Source organism: Cetorhinus maximus, chromosome 1, assembly GCF_964194155.1.
Source record: "Cetorhinus maximus chromosome 1, sCetMax3.hap1.1, whole genome shotgun sequence".
Lineage (NCBI taxonomy): Eukaryota > Metazoa > Chordata > Chondrichthyes > Lamniformes > Cetorhinidae > Cetorhinus > Cetorhinus maximus.
Window position 1 is genome coordinate 160188419 of NC_135879.1, and position 22240 is coordinate 160210658.

At 42.9% G+C, this 22240-nt stretch overlaps 1 protein-coding gene across 2 annotated transcripts in view; it reads right to left on the reverse strand.

Annotated features, from left to right (window-relative positions):
* rnf180a (ring finger protein 180a) overlaps positions 1-22240 on the reverse strand; it is a 167532-nt gene that overhangs the window by 38379 nt on the left and 106913 nt on the right. For both annotated transcript variants that reach the window (XM_078549007.1, XM_078548999.1), the window contains 2 exons: positions 7663-7891; positions 1686-1811 (listed from right to left, as the gene is read on the reverse strand). In XM_078549007.1, the coding sequence (XP_078405133.1) occupies positions 1686-1811; positions 7663-7891 (355 nt within the window). The remainder of the gene's footprint in view (positions 1-1685; positions 1812-7662; positions 7892-22240) is intronic.

The following is a 22240-nucleotide window of genomic DNA, read 5'->3' on the forward strand; positions in this document are numbered from 1 at the left end:
TCAAAGAATGTGCTTTTAGATCGCCCCCTTAGTTTCAAATAAAATTATAAGTGGCCTCTGTGAAGGATAAGAACAGGAATGAACACACATTGGGGGAGATTCTCCCAAGTCTGGAGGAAAAACGCAGAGTCTCCTTTATAGGTGTGTGCTCCGACCTGCCTGATTTTACACAATTCACTGAGTTGATCCAGTGCTCGAGGCCACAGATCCAGATGTATTGCAACTATTTTTATGTCAAATAAAAATTAAGTAAATCACAGGTTTTGCCACAAAAACCACGAAGCACAACAAATTTGAATCAAAAAAACCTCTACAAATCTTTTCATATCCACCACATTCACTAGCTATCAGACCCTCTCCCTGGCAACTGTCTTAGGATGAATTGTACGAACCAACGCATTGACTATCTTACTGCCCACTCCAGGACCAATGTTCACTTTGTTAATTTGTTTCTTTTTTAAATATCAATAGAAATTCTTACTGCTTTTATTTTTCCAGCTAGCTTTCTCTCTTACTCTAAATTTTCCCTCTTTATTAATCTTTTAGTCATTCTTTGTTGTTTTTTATATTCTGTCCCGTCTTCTGACCTGTCACCCATCCTTGTGCAACTATGTACTTTTTATTGTTGAAAAAAGACATCTGGTCAAAATTTTTCATCTTGCACTCATCAGGACAATCGCAAGAATACCAATGCCAGGGGAAGCAACAACTTATATTATAAAGTTGTTGCTTTCCCTGACACTGGTATTCTTGCGATTGCCCTGATGAGTGCAAGATGAAAAGCTCTGACAAAATGTCTTTTTACAGTAATAATCAAGTTTTGTAGTACCAAACGACTATTTATGTGCTTTTTCTTTAAGTTTGATACAATCTTTAACTTTTTTTTTTAGATAACTACGGATGATGGGTCCTCCCTTTGGAATTTTTCTCTCTCGTTGGAATGTATCTATAGTGTGTATTCTGAAATTTCCCTTTAAGTGCCTACCACTGCATCTCTTTGACCTATTCCTTAACCTGATTTGCCAGTTCACTTTAGCTAGCTCTACTTTCATGCCCTCATTATTGCCCTTAGGCCCATTGTTCTCTTCCTCAAACTGAATGTAAAATTCAATCATATTATGATCACTGCTACCTGGAAGCACCTTCACTACGAGGTCATGAATTAGTCCTATCTCGTTGCACAATACAAGGTCGCCTATACACTACTCCCACAAGTGACTTCTTGCCTTTATCATTTCTCATTTCTACCCAAACCGTATCTACGGTCTAGTTTCCTGGACTTAGGTCATCCCTCTCTATTGTGCTAATATCATCATTAATTACCGGAGCAACCCCTCGACCTTTTCCTAGCTTCCTGTCCTTCCTAAATGTGATGTACCCTTCAATGTTCAGATCTCAATCTATGTCATCCTGCAGCCATGCCTCTGTAATGGCTATCAAATTGTACTTATTTCTATATACACTATCAGTTCATCTGTTTTGTTTTGAATGCTACATGCATTCAGATACAGATCTATTAACAGTAATGCATAGGTTATTTTTAAAACTTTTCATTAGTAAGGGTTCATATTGAATTTTTACCTTTTTAAACTTTTGAAATATAAAACTTCAGAAATTGGTTCTAAAGAGTGGTTAGTGCTCAAGTTATTGTTTGTTAATATCTGAAGCTCTGAATATTGTCTTACCTCCCAAGACTCTGAACAGTCTCCTGCAGCTAGGTAATGGCCACTTTGCACAGCTTGCTTTTTGAAAGCTTTGTCTTCTGGCTAAATACTCCTCAGAGAATAAACTTTTCATGGTATTATTCAACTCTGCAAAGCAGAAAAGAATAAAGGATGTTAAAAGTTGCTGTTAATTAAGAGTTAGATATGTGTAAATGTCAACCTCTGAAGTAGAGTCAGTGTGAATTAAAATATCACACAGAGTCCTCAGTCTCAATTATACTACTGTGGAGAGTTGCATGGTGAAAGGAATCCATTTCCCAACTGATAGGAAGGGAATGTCAAAGGGAGCATCATTCTGGGCTACTCTCACAAAGTATCGACTAGCTTTGGAGCAATACTGTGGAAGAAAGGGGAGGGTTAGTAAAATAGTTTCAATTTATTTTAGGGCTTCCTCAATGACTTGGTTGTTAAGGCAGTGAGCAGCTTAGACATATTGAGGGTTATCAGATCAGCCATGATCTCATTGAATGGCGGAGCAGATTCAATGGGTTGAATGGCCTACTTCTGCTCCTACATCTCATGGTCTTATGTAGACTTCAAGTTCAATCTCCAGTTTGTGTTCAGTTGGTGGATCTCTGCAGAGATGGTGGTAAATCACTACAGATGACCTCAGCACCCCGAGGTTAGAGGGGGAAATGTAGCCATAGTTCACACTCCCTGTAACTACCCAGTGACATCTTTTGAGAGTGAAAGTGTAATTGATATCAGGAGAAGACCAGATTAAGCTCGACTGCAATTCCCTCTCATGACTGAAATGCCTGTTGAGATTCAATATCTAGGGTCATTCATGAAGAATGGACAATTTGGAAAGTTGAATGTACAACTATAGTAAACAAGTGCTTCAAGAGCAAAAAAAAAGTAATGAACGGATTCTCCACAGATCTTTTATAATTAAAATTAGTTAATGGCTACTCTCAATAAAGATATATCGAGCAAAGTTAAAGTTTTTGCTTTTTGTTTGGTTACCTTCTGTTGTCACATTTTACTCAGTATTAGAAACATAGGTTGTGAAATTCAGCTCTGTAGTGGCCAGTTTCTCAGTGCTGTGGGTATGGTTTTGCCTCCAAAATGCCATCCACAGCACGTGCACACCCCTCTGGTGCCAAATACCATTTTGGCAAGTGCGTTAGCACATGCTCAAAGAGCATTCACGGGAAGTATATAGAATAGGCAGATTCTGATGTTAATCAGTGTGTAATGCTGATGTGACACCACTCAACACTCCAGCAAATACTGTCTCTTAACTTGCACAGTTGACCATGGGTTCACAGCAGGAAGGATCTGCCACCAGCACTACTTAAAGGGATCATCAACCACGGTTAGTTACTGACTGATAACTATCGGCTCTTGGTGCAATTGTAGAAGTGTCGGTTTCTAGTATTGTTTAAGGTTGCTAAGATCTACAGAAAGTGCTGTGGCATGTGTTGACCGCAAATCCTTGGCTGTGCTTCAAGGATTTCACAGAAACCAAACCACTTTCTCCCATGCATGGATGCAGTGGTTTTCATTCAGCATGACAGGGAGAATATGCAGAGGCAACACAAGCAGGTCAAGCTGCTGGAAAAGGAAAGAGAGGGAAAAGGGCTCTCAGCTGGAGAGCATATCTGCCCAGGCAGCTCGAAGAACAGTTCTCCTACCTGAAACCCAGCGAGAAACAGTATGTCAGGCATCGCCTTTTCATTAAGGAAGACCTTACTGAAATCTACTACTTGCTGCAGCCACAACTGCAACCTCAGAGCAGCATAAAGACAGGACTGTCACTTGCTGCGATGAATTTTTGTGTGTCTAGCTCCTACCGGGCTAGAGCAGGCGATATTTGCAACATCTGTTGCACTGAAGCTCTGTATTCCAAGAGAGCTGAATACATTTAAGTTCTCTTGTCAGGAAGAGGCAGGCAGAGTAAGCATGTGGCTTTGCAAGGATGCAGGCTTCTCAATGATGCAGGGTGCCATTGATTATATGCATCTAATTTTGCAGGCACCGCATTTTGACACTGAGATGTATGGCAACTGGAAGGGATTCCACTCCCTCAACAACCAGCTGGTGTGCAATCATACAAAAGAGGCAGAAGTCTGCGCTGACTAATTGACAGGCACCAGCAACTGCTGTGGTACCCAGAAACCCCTTTGAACATTGGTATCTATAGCTATGATGGCAGCGGGCTGATGACATCAGTATGGTGGCAGCGAAATGACCTTGCAAGATTTAATTTAGATGTTGGGTGGCTTCTGTTTGTGCTGCAAGGGATGGGGCCACAAGAGTTCTCATGGAGTTGGCTTCAACTCCATACTAAAGACAAAAGGCTCCAAGCTCTGCGCAAAGTTCTGTGCCAAGTTGATGCCTGACTCCTCCATGCTCCTTCACAGTGGCTTTACTAGTGCTCTTCCACCTCCTCTTCCACCACTGCCTGGACTGATTGCAATTCTTGGGTATATTAAAAGTAAAAAGCTGGGGTGGGGAGGAATAACAAATTTTGCCACTTGCAAATCATAAGAGATTGTGGTGGAATGAGGGGAAAGTAGGATGTGAGCAAGAGGATTAGATATGAGCATAGAGTTCTCTTTGATGGTTTCAGCCCTGCTGCTAGCCATGGCCATTTCAACGATGGTGAGCAACATCTCCTCTGTGTAAGGACTTGCAGTCAGTTAGGTGCTGCTACCTCAGGTTATGCATCATGCTGTCTTGTAAAAGAGATGCAAATGTGCCACTGAGTGTTGTGCAATGTGTTTAAGTGATGTGGCTGTCATTGTTTGCAAGTTGTGAAATGTGGGTGTGAGGTTTGCAGCACTGCTGAGTGTGTGAGGGTGAGGTGAAAGCTATGAAAATTAGGCACGAATCGCGATTGATAGAGATTATTGGTAGGCGAGTGATGAAGGGTGTGTATCGAGCAGTGTTAATGGTGTAGTTGGTAGAATATGACAATTGAAGATGGACTTAACAGACCTTGAACACCCGTGTGAGGTCACTTGAGATTTGCAGCAGTGCTAAATGCGTGTGAGTTGAAACTATAAATGTTATATATCTGTTGTGATTGCTAAAGATTGTTGGTAGGAGAGAGATGGAGGTCTGGTGCATTGAGAAGTTGAGGCTGGTGGTACTGTTGGAGGGGTATGGTATTTGAAGGTGAATTTTTTGGTCTTGGCCACTGAGTTGGGGTCATTGAACTTCTTTGCATCCAGGTTCTTAGGGCTAGATTCCTAGCACTGACTGTTAGAGCTGCCTGCCTTTGCACAGTCTGTCTGAGGATCTCCTAGGCCCTTGTAAGATAGATTACCTCTCTCCTCCTGTCCATCTCTTCCACCAATGCCTCCACTCAGTCAGAGAACCTGGGAGCACTGCCTGTGGCAGTATAGTTCAATATTCATCTTGCTCACAAGCTCTTATGAAACCAGTTCTAGCACCTGCTCCAGTAATAATGCACCTCCACAAGATGTAGAGCATGGCTTTAAATAGCAGAAGCTAACTTTATGTGATGCTAATGTTGCACAACTTTGGCCCCGTGAAGCATGCAGCCATGCAGCAGCTTGGTTAATGCTGGCTGCATGCAATTATTATGCACATCAGCAGCTCAAAGTTTGCATGCAGCCTACATCAGAAGCAACAGGTGCAAGTTGTTATATGTGTTGCCCTATCCAATTTTCCAGTCATAGAATTGTACATTTGGCCTAATCTATCTGTGGCAGTTCTTTGAAAGAACTATCCAATTAGTCCCACTTTCCCACTCTTTCCCCTAGCCAAACATTCTTTTCCTTTTTAGATATATACCCAGCACCCTTCCGAAAATTATTATAGTCTATTGCCTTTCAAGCTCATTCACGTAGTGCATTCCAAATCATAACAACTGGCTGCATTAAAAAGTTTCTCCTAATTTTCTGTGGTTCTTTTGTCAAATATCTTCAATGAGTGCCTTACTGACCTACCCTTCAGCGGAAACCGTTTCTCCTTATTTATCGTATCAAAACCCCTTAGAATTTTGAACATCTCTATTAAATCTCCCTCAATCTTCTCTGCTCAAAGGAGAACAAGCCCTGTTTCCCAAAGCTCTTTGCAGAATAATCTGTTTCTCTAGTCTTTCCAAGTAACTGAAGTGCCTCACCCCTGGTTTAATTCTGGTAAATCTCCTCTGGACCCTCTCCAAGGGTCTGGATATCCTTCCTAAAATCTGGTGCCTAGAACTGGACACAATACTCCAGCTGAGGCCTGAGCAGTGATTATATGGGCTTGGCACAAGTTTCTTGCGTTTGTACTATATGCTTCTACTTATAAAGCCCAGGATCCCATTTTTATAACCATCCTGCCACTTTGTATTTAAATTCCCAGGTGTCTCTGTTCAAGCACCTCCTTTACATTTGTACTATTTAATTCATATTGCCTCTCCTCATACTCTTCCCAAAGCGTATTTAATTTCATACTTCTATTGGCATGCCTTGTGTGTGTGATTGTTAAACTGGCAGACAAATAAAACATACTCCACCTACTTATATTTCAAAGGCTGAGTTAAAGTAACCGTTCTAATCAATCAGACATACACCTTTGTAACAAAGATTTTAAGATATTAACGTGTTAAATGTTGGAAGTTGCATAAGACCGAATTCGGGTTTACTGTGGGAACTACGGTAATGCCACATATTAACTGCATACAGGTTGTAGACTGAATAATATCACTAGCTGAACATCAAATACAACTCTCAGCCCCAGTGAGTATTTACATTATGGATTGAAATGAATAGTGAAGCAATCAACAGTGCAGTACTGACATTTTTAATTTTTCACTGCTTGAATTAACTGCTGTCAATCACTGACTGGAAACAACTGCAGTTCCTCAACAGAGGTCATTTTCTGAATGGTTAAGTAGGAAATACAATTCAGAAGCAAAATATTAAATTGAAGTCATTGCCCATGACAGAAGGATGATAAGACTTACAAACTTAAGTTTTGGTGCACACTGCTTCTGAATAAATGACACTTTTTTGTATTTTAATCTTAAATAAACTAACAATTTTTTTGAATATAAGGTAAGTTTTTTTAAAAACTGATGTATTTGGATCAATGAAAATATTTCCCCACAAAACATATGGAAATGAAAATCCTTGTCCTCAGTGGCAATACTGGGTGCAACAGGAGGCCCAGCTGAGCTGGGGATTTTTGTGGACTCCATGGACTCTGCTCAAAATCCCACCAGTTTTTAATCTTGCGAGGCCCTGGGGCAGACGAAGCTTCTGTCCAACCCAAACATGGTGCTTGGCATTTGATGGTAGAGGGCAAGTGGAGGAAATTCTCAAAACAGGAATTTCCTCGACCCAGGCCTGCATGCACCCAAGCAACTCGGAGATCTGGTGAACCCAACGTATTGGTCAGATAGAGACATTAGGGCTTACATTGGGAGTGGGAGTGGTTGGGGTTTATGTTTATCTCCGTTAGAAGACCAGCACCTTTTCTTTTCAGTCTCTTCACAAAGAGGACCGATTATACAGACTTTTAAAGAATTATCCTGATGGTAGCACTGGCTGCAGATCTAATTACTTGCCAGTAGTAGTTCTTCTGTCTCCACCTTTGGCGAATGTCCAAGACACATCCATGGTAGCACAGATAGCTGTCGAAGGCATTTGTATCATTTAACCTTGGCCTGACCCCACCAAAATGTCCAGGGTCAAGGGCAGAGACAGTCCACTCATTGCAGTTGCATCAGGTCTGAGGTTTTCAGCCTCTATATCTGTTCGATTTCAAGATTCCTTTGGTGACAATACAACACAAAAGATATGCTGGTAGAATTTTTGTGGTGTTTCTCCCACCCTTTCATTGGCAGAAAGGTATTTACCTATTTACGTCATTGGTTCTATTGACCTTCTGCCAGGAGAGCGTAATATTGATAGCAAGTATTTATGAAGGTAATTAATTAATAGAAGACACTTCTCAGAATACCACTTCTATTTTATACCTGTTTGAAAAAAGACTCTTGTGATGACAGTGCGACACAAAGGGCATGGTGTATTCGTAGGGTTGTCCTTTGCAAGAGTCCGAAGACAAGGCTCACAAAAGATATGATGACAAGGATAACACATATATGGACTGAAAAATATATCCAGACAAACGGCACAAATGTATCCTTCCTTCTCCCACTTGATTTCATCTTCATCACCTGAAGTGGTCAGATTTGAACTGGAAGTCTGAAAGACAAAAAAACATTTTTAAAATTTTAAACACAATGTACAGAGATCCTTCTTTATATACACCGAGCCATAAAAATAAGGAATGAATATAAGATCCTATCAAGAGTAAAAATATGTGGGCTAAATAGCAGCCCTCTTGCATGCACAAGATACAGTTAGCATAACCATCACACTAGGCTGAATTGGTACCTTTTGGCTTATTGATTAAGAATCAAGATGGCACACCCTATCTTATGGAGGGTGCGTGTTTACCAGGTGTACAAGACAAAACTCAGTCCTAGGGTCAAGGAAGATGCAAATGAGCTTGGGGGAAAATGTGCTGGCCCCACAATTTGAACTCTCCTATCTGTGCCAAATTTATTGAGTCAATTTCAACCTTGTTGAAGCCATGTGCACAAAATAAAATATTAGACATGGTTCTGGGGTCAGGCTGTAAATGGTCAATGCTCCCAGAAATACCCATTCTGCTGAACAGAAGCCCGTTTCCACTAGATTTTGCGATACTGCCCTATTGAAGTAGTTTAAATGATTTCCCTGTGTGGTCTTTCTTTTGCATAAAAAAAGTTCAGACACTTGTGCCAGGTGGGCAATGGTAAAGAATCAGAAGTACATCAGCTATTAAAGGGCTAGTGCACTTTTAAAGGTGAGCAGCATTATTTTTGAAGGCTGGCTTAATGGGCAGCATGGCTAATGCTCCTAGAAATGTTCTATTCAGTGAAGAGAGACTGGAGATTTCATTGAAAGAAATTGCCTGGACAAAGTTGTAATTTCTGGGACAAAGGGCACTGCTCCATCACCTACTTATAGTAACTGTTAAATGCAGCCTTGCCAGCATTGCCCTATTCCAAGAACATGGAAGAAAACTACTATATAGAAAGAATGACATGAGGTTACTAATGATGAAAAAACTCTCTTCTTAATGCATTGTTCATGGGCACAAATGAGGAAAAAAATTCTCCTGACTGAGGAACTGTGCCAAGCAAGGGAACAATTATGAAGGCCCACTAAAGTTAAAGGTAAGGTTGTGCAATGTAAGCACCACGCACTGTTTTATCATATCTGCAAAGCGATTTGTTATTTTACTAATTTGGTCACTTACAGGATTTTTTTACTTGAAGGGAAACGATAATGGGTCCTTATATCTGCAGTTAGTAGATCCTGCAGTTTTAACTTTAAAATACACTACATCAGTCCCTTTTCCTCCCCAAGGTATTACACTATTCAGCTTGGAATGAGATTGTGTTAAACATTGCATCATGCTTTAGATCAACTATTATTTATAATAACTGTTAAGTACACTTAAGCATAAATTTAAGGCACATTAGGCACACCACGGGTTTCGCACTGGTGCTTTTATGTTGCCCCATATTAGTTCATTTAAGACTTGGTGTGATGTGCAACACCTTTTTTTTGGTTTCTGAAGTTACTTTTGTAATCTCATTAAATTTTGACATGTAACCATGGCTCAGGGTGATTCCTTACTTCTGCAGGTGGACAAGAACCCATGATGTTTTGAGTGAGTTGTTTGACATTGAGTTTTATCGACAAGGGCCTTAGTTAATGTTCCTATCCCGGGAGATTTAGCACTCAGGTTTCGAGTATGGAGCCTGCAGCCCTGGTGTGTGTTGAAGGTCCATCTGTGGCGTGCTAGCTGAATGCTCTTTGGATTAAAGCCTCCCGGGTGTCCCTGCCTCCCTGGAGTATGCCTGGGTCAGCATCTACCCCCTCACAGTTCTCCAGTACGTGCTCATCCTCGGATTCACTGCTGGACTCATCGTGTGCATCCGGAACAACTGGGTCTACATCTTCTTTGTCCACTGTGTCGCCCCTTTCCAGTGCCAGATTGTGGAGAGCGCAGCATGCAACCACTATCAGTAACAAATGATCTGGGGGGTACTGGAGTGTGCCTCTGAACGGCACAGACATCGGAAGCACATCTTGAGAAGACCGATGGTTCTCTCCACCACAGCCCTTGTGGCTCCTATTGTACCACTGCTCAGCTTCTGTTCTTGGACGGCAGAGAAGTGTCATTAGTCACGTTTGACCATAAGACATAGGAGCAGAAATTAGGTCATTCGGCCCATCGAGTCACCTCTGCCATTCAATCATGGCTGATAAGTTTCTCAACCCCATTCTCCCGCCTTATCCCCGTAACCTTTGATCCCCTTACCAATCAAGAGCTTATCTATCTCGGTCTTAAATACACTCAATGATCTGGCCTCCACAGCCTTCTGTGGCAATGAATTCCATAGATTCACCACTCTCTGGCTAAAGAAGTTTCTCCTCATCTCTGTTCTAAAAGGTCTTCCCTTTACTCTGAGGCTGTGCGCTCGGGTTCTAGTCTCTCCTACTAATGGAAACATCTTCCCCACGTCCACTCTATCCAGGCCTTTCAGTATTCTGTAAGTTTCAATCAGATCACCCCTCATCCTTCTAAACTCCATCGAGTATAGACCCAAAGTCCTCAAACGTTCCTCATATGTTAAGCCTTTCATTCCTGGGATCATTCTCGTGAACCTCCTCTGGACCCTCTCCAGGGCCAGCACATCCTTCCTGAGATACGGGGCCCAAAATTGCTCACAATATTCTAAATGTGGTCTGACCAGAGCCTTATAAAGCCTCAGCAGCACATCCCTGCTTTTATATTCTACTCCTCCCGAAATAAATGCCAACATTGCATTTGCCTTCCTAACTACCGCGTCAACCTGCAAGTTAACCTTAAGAGAATCCTGGACTAGGACTCCCAAGTCCCTTTGCACTCCAGATTTCTGAATTCATCTCCCCATTTAGAAAATAGTCTATGCCTCTATTCTTCCTACCAAAGTGCATGACCTCACACTTCCCCACGTTGTATTCATCTGCCACTTCTTTGCCCATTCTCCTAACCTGTCCAAATCCTTCTGCAGCCTCCCCGCCTCCTCAATACTACCTGTACCTCCACCTACCTTTGTATCATCTGCAAACTTAGCCACGATGCCCTCAGTTCCTTCATCTAGATCATTAATGTATAAAGTGAAAAGTTGTGGACCCAACACTGACCCCTGCGGAACTCCACTAGTCACCGGCCGCCATCCTGAGAAGGACCCCCTTATCCCCACTCTCTGCCTCCTGCCAGACAGCCAATCTTCTATCCATGCTAGTACCTTGCCTCTAACACCATGGGCTCTTATCTTACTGAGCAGCCTCCTGTGCGGCACCTTGTCAAAGGCCTTCTGGAAGTCCAAGTAGATAACATCCATTGGCTCTCCTTTGTCTAACCTATTCGTTACCTCCTCAACGAATTCTAACAGATTTGTCAGGCATGACCTCCCCTTGATGAAACCATGCTGACTTTGCCCAATTTTACCATGCACTTCCAAGTATTCTGAAATCTCATCCTTAATAATGGACTCTAAAACCTTACCAACGACCGAGATCAGGCTAATCGGCCTGTAATTTCCTGTCTTTTGCCCATCTCCCTTCTTAAACAAGGGGGTTACATTAGCGATTTTCCAGTCCTCTGGGACCCTCCCTGACTCGAGTGATTCCTGAAAGATCACCACTAACGCCTCCACTATCTCTTCAGCGATCTTCTTCAGAACTCTGGAGTGTAATCCATCTGGTCCAGGTGATTCATCCACCTTCAGATCTTTTAGTTTTCCTAGCACCTTCTCCTTGGTAATGGCCACCATACTCACCTCTGCCTCCCGACTCTCTTGAACTTTGGGGATGTCACTCGTGTCTTCCACTGTGAAGACTGACGCAAAGTACCTATTCAGTTCCTCCGCCATTTTTGTTCCCCACTACTACTTCTCCAGCGTCATTTTCCAGTGGCCCAATGTCCACTTTTGCCTCTCTCTTCCCCTTTATATATCTAAAAAAACTCTTGCAATCTTCTTTTATATTACTGGCTAGTTTACCCTCATATTTAATCTTCTCCCTCCTTATTTCTTTTTTAGTTGTCCTCTGTTGGTCTTTGTAGGCTTCCCAATTCCTTGGTTTCCCACTGCTCTTCGCCGCATTGTATGATTTCTCTTTAGCTTTTATGCTATCCCTGACTTCCCTTGTCAGCCATGGTTGCCTCGTCCTCCCTTTAGTATGCTTCTTATTCCTAGGGATGAATTTTTGCTGTGTCTCCCAAATTACTCCCAGAAACTCCTGCCATTGCTGTTCCACTGTCTTTCCTGCTAGGCTCATCTCCCAGTCAATTCTGGCCAGCTCCTCCCTCATGCCTCTGTAGTTGCCTTTATTCAATTGTAATACGGTTACATCTGATTCCAGCTTTTTCCTCTCAAATTGCAGGGTAAATTCTATCATATTATGGTCACTTCCTCCTAAGGGTTCTTTCACCTTAAGCTCCCTTATCAAATCTGCCTCATTACACGTCACTAAATCTAGAATTGCCTGTTCACCCAGCAGCCATCCATCCACCGGGCTGGAGCACTGAAGAGCCTCAGCACCTGGGAGTGTCTGAGGATATAGGTGTCATGGGAGCTGCCTGGGTACCTTGCACAGACTTGTAGAATCAGCATCCTGTGATCAAACACTATCTGCACGTTCATGGAGTGGAAGCCATTGCTGTTGATGAAGGCACCGGGCTCACCTGCTGGCGCCTTGATGGCCACATGTGTACAGTCTATTGCACCCTGGACGCAGGGGAAGCCAGCAATGGCCGTGAAGCCTCTGGCTCGCTCTGTCTGGCTGGCCTCATCCCAGCAGTAGTGGATGAAAGTTAATGCACGCCTGAACAGAGACATTTGTCACCTACCTGGCACAAGTGTGGACAGCTGACTGGGGGACTCCGCAAGGATCACCCACCGACCCCTGGATGGAGCCAGAGGCATAGAAGTTGAGGGCAGCTGTGACCTTTAGTGCTACTGGCAAGGGGTGCCCACCCACACAGTTGGCGCAGATCTCAGGGCCTATCATCTGACAGATGGAGGTGACTGTCTCCCTTGAAAGACGGAGCCTCCTTTGGCACTGCACCTCAGACATATTGAGGTTGCTGCTTTGCCAGCTGTATACCCTGGCAGGATAGTGGCATCATCTGCAGCCCCTTCCACCTTGGACTTCCTGTTGGCCCGCGTCTCTCCTTCCAAAAGTGGCTCTCCTGGAGGCTGAAGTGGACTCCTGGCCTCCTCCCCCTTCTGGCCCTCCCTTCCTCCTCAGAGGAGGTGCCTCCAGTGGATAGCACAACTCCCATTCCCAGGCTAAGGGAAGGCTTCCTGAAACCTGCAGGCCCCAAAAATGATCTTTACCGTAGAGTCCTGACCTGAAGGCTGTTACTCCTGCCCAAGCAGCTGGTACGAGTTTTGAAGTATTCCTGCTCACACAGGCAAGTATCAGTAACTTTCACAATTAAATATCTAACAGATAACATTCACGACCCCACTCACCCCTCTTATCCCACCCGTGGATGAGGTTTATATAAGTGTCTCCTACCCACATGCCCAATGCGCCCGTGTGACGTCCTGAAGATTGCCCGGGCCCCAGAAAATTGCAGTCAATTGCCGCCTCAAGGGCCTTAATTAGCTGATTAATTAATGGCGGGCGCCCATCCAAAGGAAATCGAGCTTCCACCCACCTGAATATCGTGATGGCGCGTGGTAACGTCAGGACGCTCGCCCGACGTCACTTGTCATTTTACGCGTCGGCGTGCGGGGCCCGCCCCCACACGCCAACGAGAAAATTCTGGCCCATGTGTCTTACTGTTGCCTTAACGAAAGTGTAACTGAGTTAGACTACCTAGGCGATTTAGAAGTTATCATAATAGTAACTTGTAGACGTGTGTACTTAAAATCATTTCTTCTATTAATAAAGGTTTAATTTAGTTTAGTAAGAAACCTACAAAAGACTTGGTGGCCTCCTTTTACTGAATTCAAAGCTTGCATCTCAAAATAAGTACAAATTGCAAAAATAGTTGTGGCAGCTGCTTAAAGTTTCCCCCTGGGATCTGGGCAGCTTGGCATTTATCATCCGCTTGCCATAACAATTAGGTGATCCTATTAACTACTCCACCTGTTGACACTTCTACTTCTTGGTTTCTAGATCTCCAGCCTATTGTTTTGTAATTAATGAGTTCACGTTGGGCTGTGAGATTTAGCATATTAAAGCAATCATATGGAATCCATCTGTCAGCAAATTTCACAAAGTCATTTAAAATGAGTAGATTAATACCCAAGTAATTTCATATTAATGTATTAACATGTTTATTCCAAATATTGACTAGCCCTTAAGTGTATTAGGTTTGGGTGAAGATGAGGAATAGTAGGGGAAAGAACTCACTAGTGGGAGTGGTATATAGGCCCCCTAACAGTAACCACAATTAAGGACAAAGTATACAAGAAAGAATATTGGATGCTGTGATAAAGGGGCAGCAATAACCATGGGTGATTTTAATCTACATATAAACTCGAAAAGTCAAATTGGCAGTAGCAGCCTGGATGAGGAGTTGATAGAATGCGTTTGAGATAGTTTCTTGGAGCAGCACTTTCTACAATCAACCAGAGAGCAGGTTATATTAGACTTGGTAAAACAAAAACAGAAATAGCTGGAAAAACTCAGCAGGTCTGGCAGCATCGGCGGAGAAGAGCAAAGTTGACGTTTCGAGTCTTCATAACCTTTCAGCAGAACTAAGTAGAAATAGGAAAGGAGTGAAATATAAGCTGGTTTAGGGGGCTGGGGGGGGGGGGGGGCGCACAGGTGGTTGTTGGGACAAGCAAGCAGTGATAGGAGGAGATAACCAAAAGATGTCACAGACAAAAGAACAAAGAGGTGTTGAAGGTGGTGATATTATCTAAAAGAATGTGCTAATTAAGAGTGGAGAGCAGGACAAGCAAGGTACAGATAGCTCCAGTGGGGGTAGGGTGAAATAAGCGATGGGTGGAATACATTTAAAAATAATGGAAATAGGTGGGAAAAGAAAAATCTATATAAATTATTGGAAAAAACAAAAGGGAGGGGGAAGAAACGGAAAGGGGGTGGGGATGGAGGAGGGAGTTCAAGATCTAAAGTTGTTGAACTCAATATTCAGTCTGGAAGGCTGTAAAGTGCCTAGTCGAAAGATGAGGTACTGTTCCTCCAGTTTGTGCTGAGCTTCACTGCAACAATACAGCAAGCCAAGGACAGACATGTGGGCAAGAGAGCAGGGTGGAGTGTTAAAATGGCAAGCGACAGGGAGGTCTGGGTAATGCTTGCGGACAGACCAAAGGTGTTCTGCAAAGCGGTTACCCACTCTGCGTTTGGTCTCTCCAATGTAGAGGAAACCGCATTGGGAGCAATGAATGCAGTAGACTAAGTTGGGGGAAATGCAAGTGAAATGCTGCTTCACTTGAAAGGAGTGTTTGGGCCCTTGGACGGTGAGGAGAGAGGAAGTGCAGGGGTTGCATATTTTGCGTTTGCATGGGGAGGTGCCGTAGGTGGGAGTTGAGGAGTAGGGGGTGATGGAGGAGTGGACCAGGGCGTCGCGGGGTGAAGGGAAGATGTGTTTGGTGGTGGCATCATGCTGGAGTTGGCGGAAATGGCGGAGGATGATCTTTTGAATGCGGAGGCTGGTGGGGTGATAAGTGAGGACAAGGGGGACCCCATCAAGTTTCTGGGAGGGAGGAGAAGGCGTGAGGGCGGATGCGCGGGAGATGGGCCGGACATGGTTGAGGGCCCTGTCAACTACCGTGGGTGGAAAACCTCGGTTAAGGAAGAAGGAGGACATGTCAGAGGAACTGTTTTTGAAGGTAGCATCATCAGAACAGATGCGACGGAGGCGAAGGAACTGAGAGAATGGGATGGAGTCCTTGCAGGAAGCGGGGTGTGAGGAGCTGTAGTCGAGGTAGCTGTGGGAGTCGGTAGGCTTGCAATGGATATTGGTGGACAGTCTATCACCAGAAATTGAGACAGAGAGGTCAAGGAAGGGAAGGGAAGTGTCAGAAATGAACCATTTGAAATTGATGGAGGGGTGGAGATTGGAAGCAAAATTAATAAATTTTTCCAGGTCCCGATGAGAGCATGAAGCAGCACCCAAGTAATCATCGATGTCCCGGAGAAAGAGTTGTGGGAGGGGGCTGGAGTAGGACTGGAACAAGGAATGTTCCACATACCCCATAAAGAGACAGGCATAACTGGGGCCCATGCGGGTACCCATAGCCACACCTTTTATTTGGAGGAAGCGAGAGGAGTTAAAGGAGAAATTGTTCAGTGTGAGAACAAGTTCAGCCAGACGGAGGAGAGTAGTGGTGGATGGGGATTGTTCGGGCCTCTGTTCGAGGAAGAAGCTAAGAGCCCTCAGACCATCCTGGTGGGGGATGGAGGTGTAGAGGAATTGGTGAAGAGGAGGCGGTTGGGGCCAGGGAACTAGAAATTATTGATATGACTTAAGGTGTCAGAGGAATCACGGATGGAGGTGGGAAGGGACTGGACAAGGGGAGAGAGAAGGGAATCAAGATAGCGAGAAATGAGTTCTGTGGGGCAGAATCAGGCTGACACGATCGGTCTGCCGGGACAGTCCTGTTTGTGGATTTTGGGTAGGAGGTAGAAGCGGGCCGTCCGAGGTTGGGCGACTATCAGGTTGGAAGCTGTGGAAGGGAGATCTCCAGAGGAGATGAGGTCAGTGACAGTCCTGGAAACAATGGCTTGATGTTCAGTGGTGGGGTCATGGTCCAGGGAGAGGTTGGAGGAAGTGTCTGCGAGTTGACGCTCAGCCTCCGCGAGGTAGAGGTCAGTACGCCAGACAACAACAGCACCACCCTTGTCAGCGGGTTTGATGACAATGTTAGGGTTGGACCTGAGAGAACGGAGTGCAGTAAATTCAGAGAGAGACAGGTTAGAATGGTTGAGAGGAGCAGAGAAATTGAGACGACTAATGTCACGCCGACAGTTCTCAATGAAAAGATCAAGAGAAGGTAAGAATCCAGAGGGAGGGGTCCAGGTGGAGGGAGAATATTGGATATGGGTAAAAGGATCCGTTGAACGGGGAGAGGACTCCTGCCCAAAGAAGTGAGCACGGAGACGAAGGCGGCGGAAGAAGAGTTCAGCATCGTGCCAAGCCCGAAATTCATTGAGATGAGGGCGTAAGGGTATGAAACCAAGTCCTTTGCTGAGCACTGAACGTTCAGCATCGGAGAGGGGAAGGTCAGGGGGTATAGTGAATACATGGCCGGGGCTGGGATTCGAAGATTGGGTGGGGACGGAGCGACAGGCAGCAGTGGGGGGCCCCTTCACTTCCTCTCTCCTCACCGTCCAAGGGCCCAAACACTCCTTTCAAGTGAAGCAGTGGATACTGCAAAGGCTATGGGCCTTGACATCCGGACTGAATATGGAGTTCAACAACTTCAGATCTTGAACTCTCTCCTCCATCCCCACCCCCTTTCCGTTTCTTCCCCCTCCCTTTTGTTATTTTCCAATAATTTATATAGATTTTTCTTTTCCCACCTATTTCCATTATTTTTAAATGTATTCCACCCATCGCTTATTTCACCCCACCCCCACTAGAGCTACCTTGCTTGTCCTGCTCTCCACTCTTAATTAGCACATTCTTTTAGATAATATCACCACCTTCAACACCTCTTTGTTCTTTTGTCTGTGACATCTTTTGGTTATCTCCTATCACTGCTTGCATGTCCCAACAACCCCCCCCACCTCATCCACCGCCCCCCACCCCAAACCAGCTTATATTTCACCCCTCTCCTCTTTCTACTTAGTTCTGTTGAAGGGTCATGAGGACTCGAAACGTCAACTTTGCTCTTCTCCGTCGATGCTGCTAGACCTGCTGAGTTTTTCCAGGTATTTCTGTTTTTGTTTTGGATTTCCAGCATCCACAGTTTTTTGTTTTTATCTCTATATTAGACTTGGTATTGTGTAATGTGACAGGATTAATCAATGACCTTAGAGTAAAGGCACCCCTAGGTAGCAGCGACCACAATATGATTGAATTTTACATCCAGCTTGAAAGAGAGAAGAATGGGTCTAAGACTAGTATTTTAAACTTAAATAAGGGCAACTATGAGGGCATGAAATCTGAGCTAGCTGAAGTGAACAGGGATACTAGGCTTGGGGATAGAGAAATGGAGAAGCAGTGGCAGACATTTAAGGGGATATTTCAGAATACTCAGAATAAGTATATTCCTTCCATAAAGAACATTTCTAAGGAGATGATCCACCATCCATGGCTAACTAAAGAAGTTAGGAAAAGCATCAAACTTAAGGAAAAAGTACATAACTGCACAATGATGATTGGAAGGTCAAATGATTGGTCAAAATATAAAGAACGGCAGAGAATGACTAAAAGGTTAATCAGGAGGAAGAAATTAGAGTACGAGACAAAGCTAGCTAGAAATATAAACACGGATAGCAAGAGTTTCTACAATTATTTAAAAAGGAAAAGACTAAGGAAAGTGAGTGTTGGTCCTCTAGAGACTGGGTAGTTAATAGTAGATAATAAGGAAATGGTGGATGAAATGAACAAATATTTTGCTTCCATATTCACTATAGAGAATACAAAAAACATTCCATTAATACCTTTAAATCAGGAGGTGGAAGGGAGAGGGGAACTTGGTGAAATTACAATCACTAGGGAAGCGGTACTGAGCAAACTGATGGAGCTGTGGGCTGAAAAATCTCTGGGTCCTGATGGACTTCGTCCTCGGGTCTTAAAAGAGGTGGATATTGAGGTAATAGATGCGTTGGTGTTAATTTGATAAAATTCCCTATATTCTGGAAAGGTTCCATTAGACCAAAAAGAAGCAAATATAACCTCTATTCATGAAGGGAGGGAGGCAGAAAACAGGAAACTATGGGCCAGTTAGCTTGACGTCTGTTGTGGGGATGTTATTAGAATTGATCATTAAGGAGGTTATAGCTGAGCAGTTAGAGAAAGACAAGGTAATCGGGAAGAGTCAGCATGGTTTTACAAAAGGGAAATAGTGTTTAATCAATTTATTTTAATTTTTGAAGGAGTAACATGCACTGTGGATATAGGGAAGTCTGTAGGTGTACTGTACTTGGATTTCCAGAAGGCATTTGGTAAATGGCCATATCAAAAGTTATTGTAGAAAATAAAAGCTCATGGTGTAGGGGGTAACATATTAGCAGGAGTAGAAGACATAAATGGGCCCTTTTCTGACTGACAGGATGCGATGAGTGAAGTCCCACAAGGGTCTGTGCTGGGGCCTCAACTTTTTACAATTTATATCAATGACTTAGACGAGGGGAGTGAAGGCATGTTAGCTGAATTTGCAGATGACACAAAGGTAGGTAGGAAAGTATGTTGTGAAGAAGACCTAAGAACGATGCAGACAATATAGATTGCAGATTGATACAGGTAGGTTAAGTGAGTGGGCAAAAAAATCTGGCAGATGACACATAATGTGGGAAAATGTGAAGGTGTTCACTTTGGCAGGAAGAATAAAAAAGTGGAGTATTACTTAAAGGGAGAATGACTGCAGAATTCCAAGGTGAAGTGGGATCTAGGTGTCCTAGTGCATGAATCACAAAAAATTAGTATGCAGGTACAACAAGTATTTAAGAAGGCTAATGGAATGCTATCCTTTATTATGAGAGGAATTGAACATAAAAGTAAGAATGTTATGCTTCAGATATACAGGGCATTGGTGAGACTACATCTCGAATAGTGGGTGCAGTTTTGGTCTCCTTATTTAAGGAAGGACGTAAATGCGTTGGAGGCGGTTCAAAGGAGGTTTACTAGAGTAAAACCTGGAATGAGCAGGTTGTCTTATGAGGATAGGTTAGACAGACTGGGTTTGTTTCTACTGGAGTTTAGAAGAGTGAGGGGTGATGTGATTGAAGTATATAAGATCCTGAACGGTATTGACAAGGTGGACGTCAAAAGGATGTTTCCTCTTGTGGGTGAGTCCAGAACTAAGGGACACTGTTTTAAAATTAGGGGTTGCCCTTTTAGGACAGGGATGAGGAGAAATTTTTTCTTTGAGGGTTGTGCGACTTTGGAACTCTCTGCCTCTGAAAGCGGTAGAGGTGGGGGTCACTGAATATTTTTAAGGCAGAGGTAGATAAATTCTTGTTAGGCAAGGGAATCAAAGGTTATCAGAGGTAGATGGGAATGTGGAATTCGAAACACAAATAGATCAGCCATGATCTTATTGAATGTTGGAGCAGGCACAAGGGACTGAACGGCCTAATTCTGCTCCTATTTCCAATGTTCATATCCTGAAATGGCATCAAGGGGAAACAAATTATCTTCAAGTCTTTGTAGAGGGAATTCTGTATCACACTTAATCCACATTGTATTTCAGTTTGATGCTGACATGAGAAATGGAAAAATATGGTGAAGCCATAAATAAATGTATAAAGATAACATACTGGAGCCACGAGTCTAGAGCTCCCAACTCCTTTCTAGCTCTGAAGAAAAGTCAAACGGACTCGAAAGGTTTTTTTCTCTCCACAGATGCTGTTAGACCTGCTGAGTTTTTCCAGCATTTTCTGTTTTTGTTTCAGATTTCTAGCATTTGCAGTATTTTGCTTTTATTTTAGACTAGAACACCCATTCTACATAAAATTTCATCTTCAAGTTTTGCTTTTATCAAAAGATTGCGTGTTAAAAGTACAGTCAAATTTATATGGATCTCTATACAAGAATACAATTTACTTGTCAAAGGCACATTTGGACTAAGCAATGACATTAATATTCCTTGTCAAAATCTGTTTAAAAATACTTTTGTTTGCGCCAATCTAGGTACTCCCAATACAGAAAATTTCTAATGAGATATCATTAACACTGTGAGATATCTATACTGTTGTCTTCCTGCCTCATAGATAGAATTGCACTGTGCTATTCCAGGAGTTCATCACAGTATGGTTGTTATTTCCACTGTATAGATCAGCTCAGAACTGCCTAGTTGTTTTATATATTTTACAATTCTTTGTCTTGTGTAAGTCTCTAAGCCACAGTTCTGTTTATTTTAAGTGATAGTTAAAAAAAAATTCTTAAATGGGATTCACTGTTATTAACTTGAAGGGAATACCAGTTTGCAAAACAGAACAACATTGCATAGAAAAGGGGGCAAGGATTCTCATGTAAAGTTTTATGAAGCACTGCTGAGAAATTACTATAATAGCAGATAAATGCTTAACACCATTTCCTTCTCTGTTATATAAGCAGAGGTAATATTTTCGAAATGAATGGTTTAACACATGGTATAGCAGCAGACAGCAATTTCAAATGAATCTGTTAAGCTTTTATATCCTAATATTCCTAAAAATAATTACTAAGCTTATTCGTTCAATGCTTATCTGCAGCTTGAATCAGAAGAGTTAATATTGTTGCTATATAAGGTAAGACCACATTTGCAATACTGTGTGGTCTGGTGACCAGATAAAAGATAGCATAGGCCTGAAAGAATACAGAGGCAAGCAGCAAGATGATTCTCAATATCGAAATAAAAGTTATTATGGAAGGATGAGAAAATTACAGCAGTTACTTTGGAAAAAAGACTTCAGTAACCTAATTAACTTTTCAAGATCATGAAAGAGATGGACTAAGTCATCTAGACAAATTGGCCCAATGCTCTGGGTTCTAATAGCATGGAGCAAGTCAAAAAAATTAGGCATTTTAGGTGTAAGAGTGGAAGGCAGGCAGGCAGACAGAAAGGATTTTTTTTACATAAAAGGGCTTATATGCTGGACAGCTTTTAAATTCTAACGTGTTTTGTTACTTTAAACATCAGAGTACACAAACATCCATTTTAACAATACAGAATCAGGCCTTTAATGAGCTTATGTTACATGATCCAACATGATTACTCAGGTACATCATAGTTCATTATGAGAACTCAGGTACATCACACTCCAAATCCAGTATGACAATAACATACAATGGTTTACTCAAGTCTTATACCAGTTCTGTATTTCATGGAAACCATCACTGAATGACAATACATCAAAACACACACAAAGTGTCACCAAATAACAGCATGGAGCCAGAAAGATGCATTCAGCTTATCCCAATCTCTCCTAAACATTATGTTACCATGGTTATATGCTCCACTTACACATCCAATCACTTTATTAACAGCGATCAATTCAACAACTCCCAATTATCAAGCCATTCCTTCAATTCCTAATCTTTGCCTTAAGTCTGTGTCAACAAACAATGAGGCACATGGGTCATGTGAACTCACAATCCCACAGCCCTGTAGACTGAGAGATAAGTTACTAAAGACCATGCTGCTGACATCCCCAGGTTCACAAAGCAAGTGCAACAAGGCATTCCAGCAGAATATACTACCAAAGCATGAGCCTGTTTTAATGGTGAAGTGCATCTTTTCTATTACTAGTGAAGAGTCGTGTGGGTAGAAAGTCCAATGACAATGGGGCAGCCAGAAATATAGTACTGTGGAACTT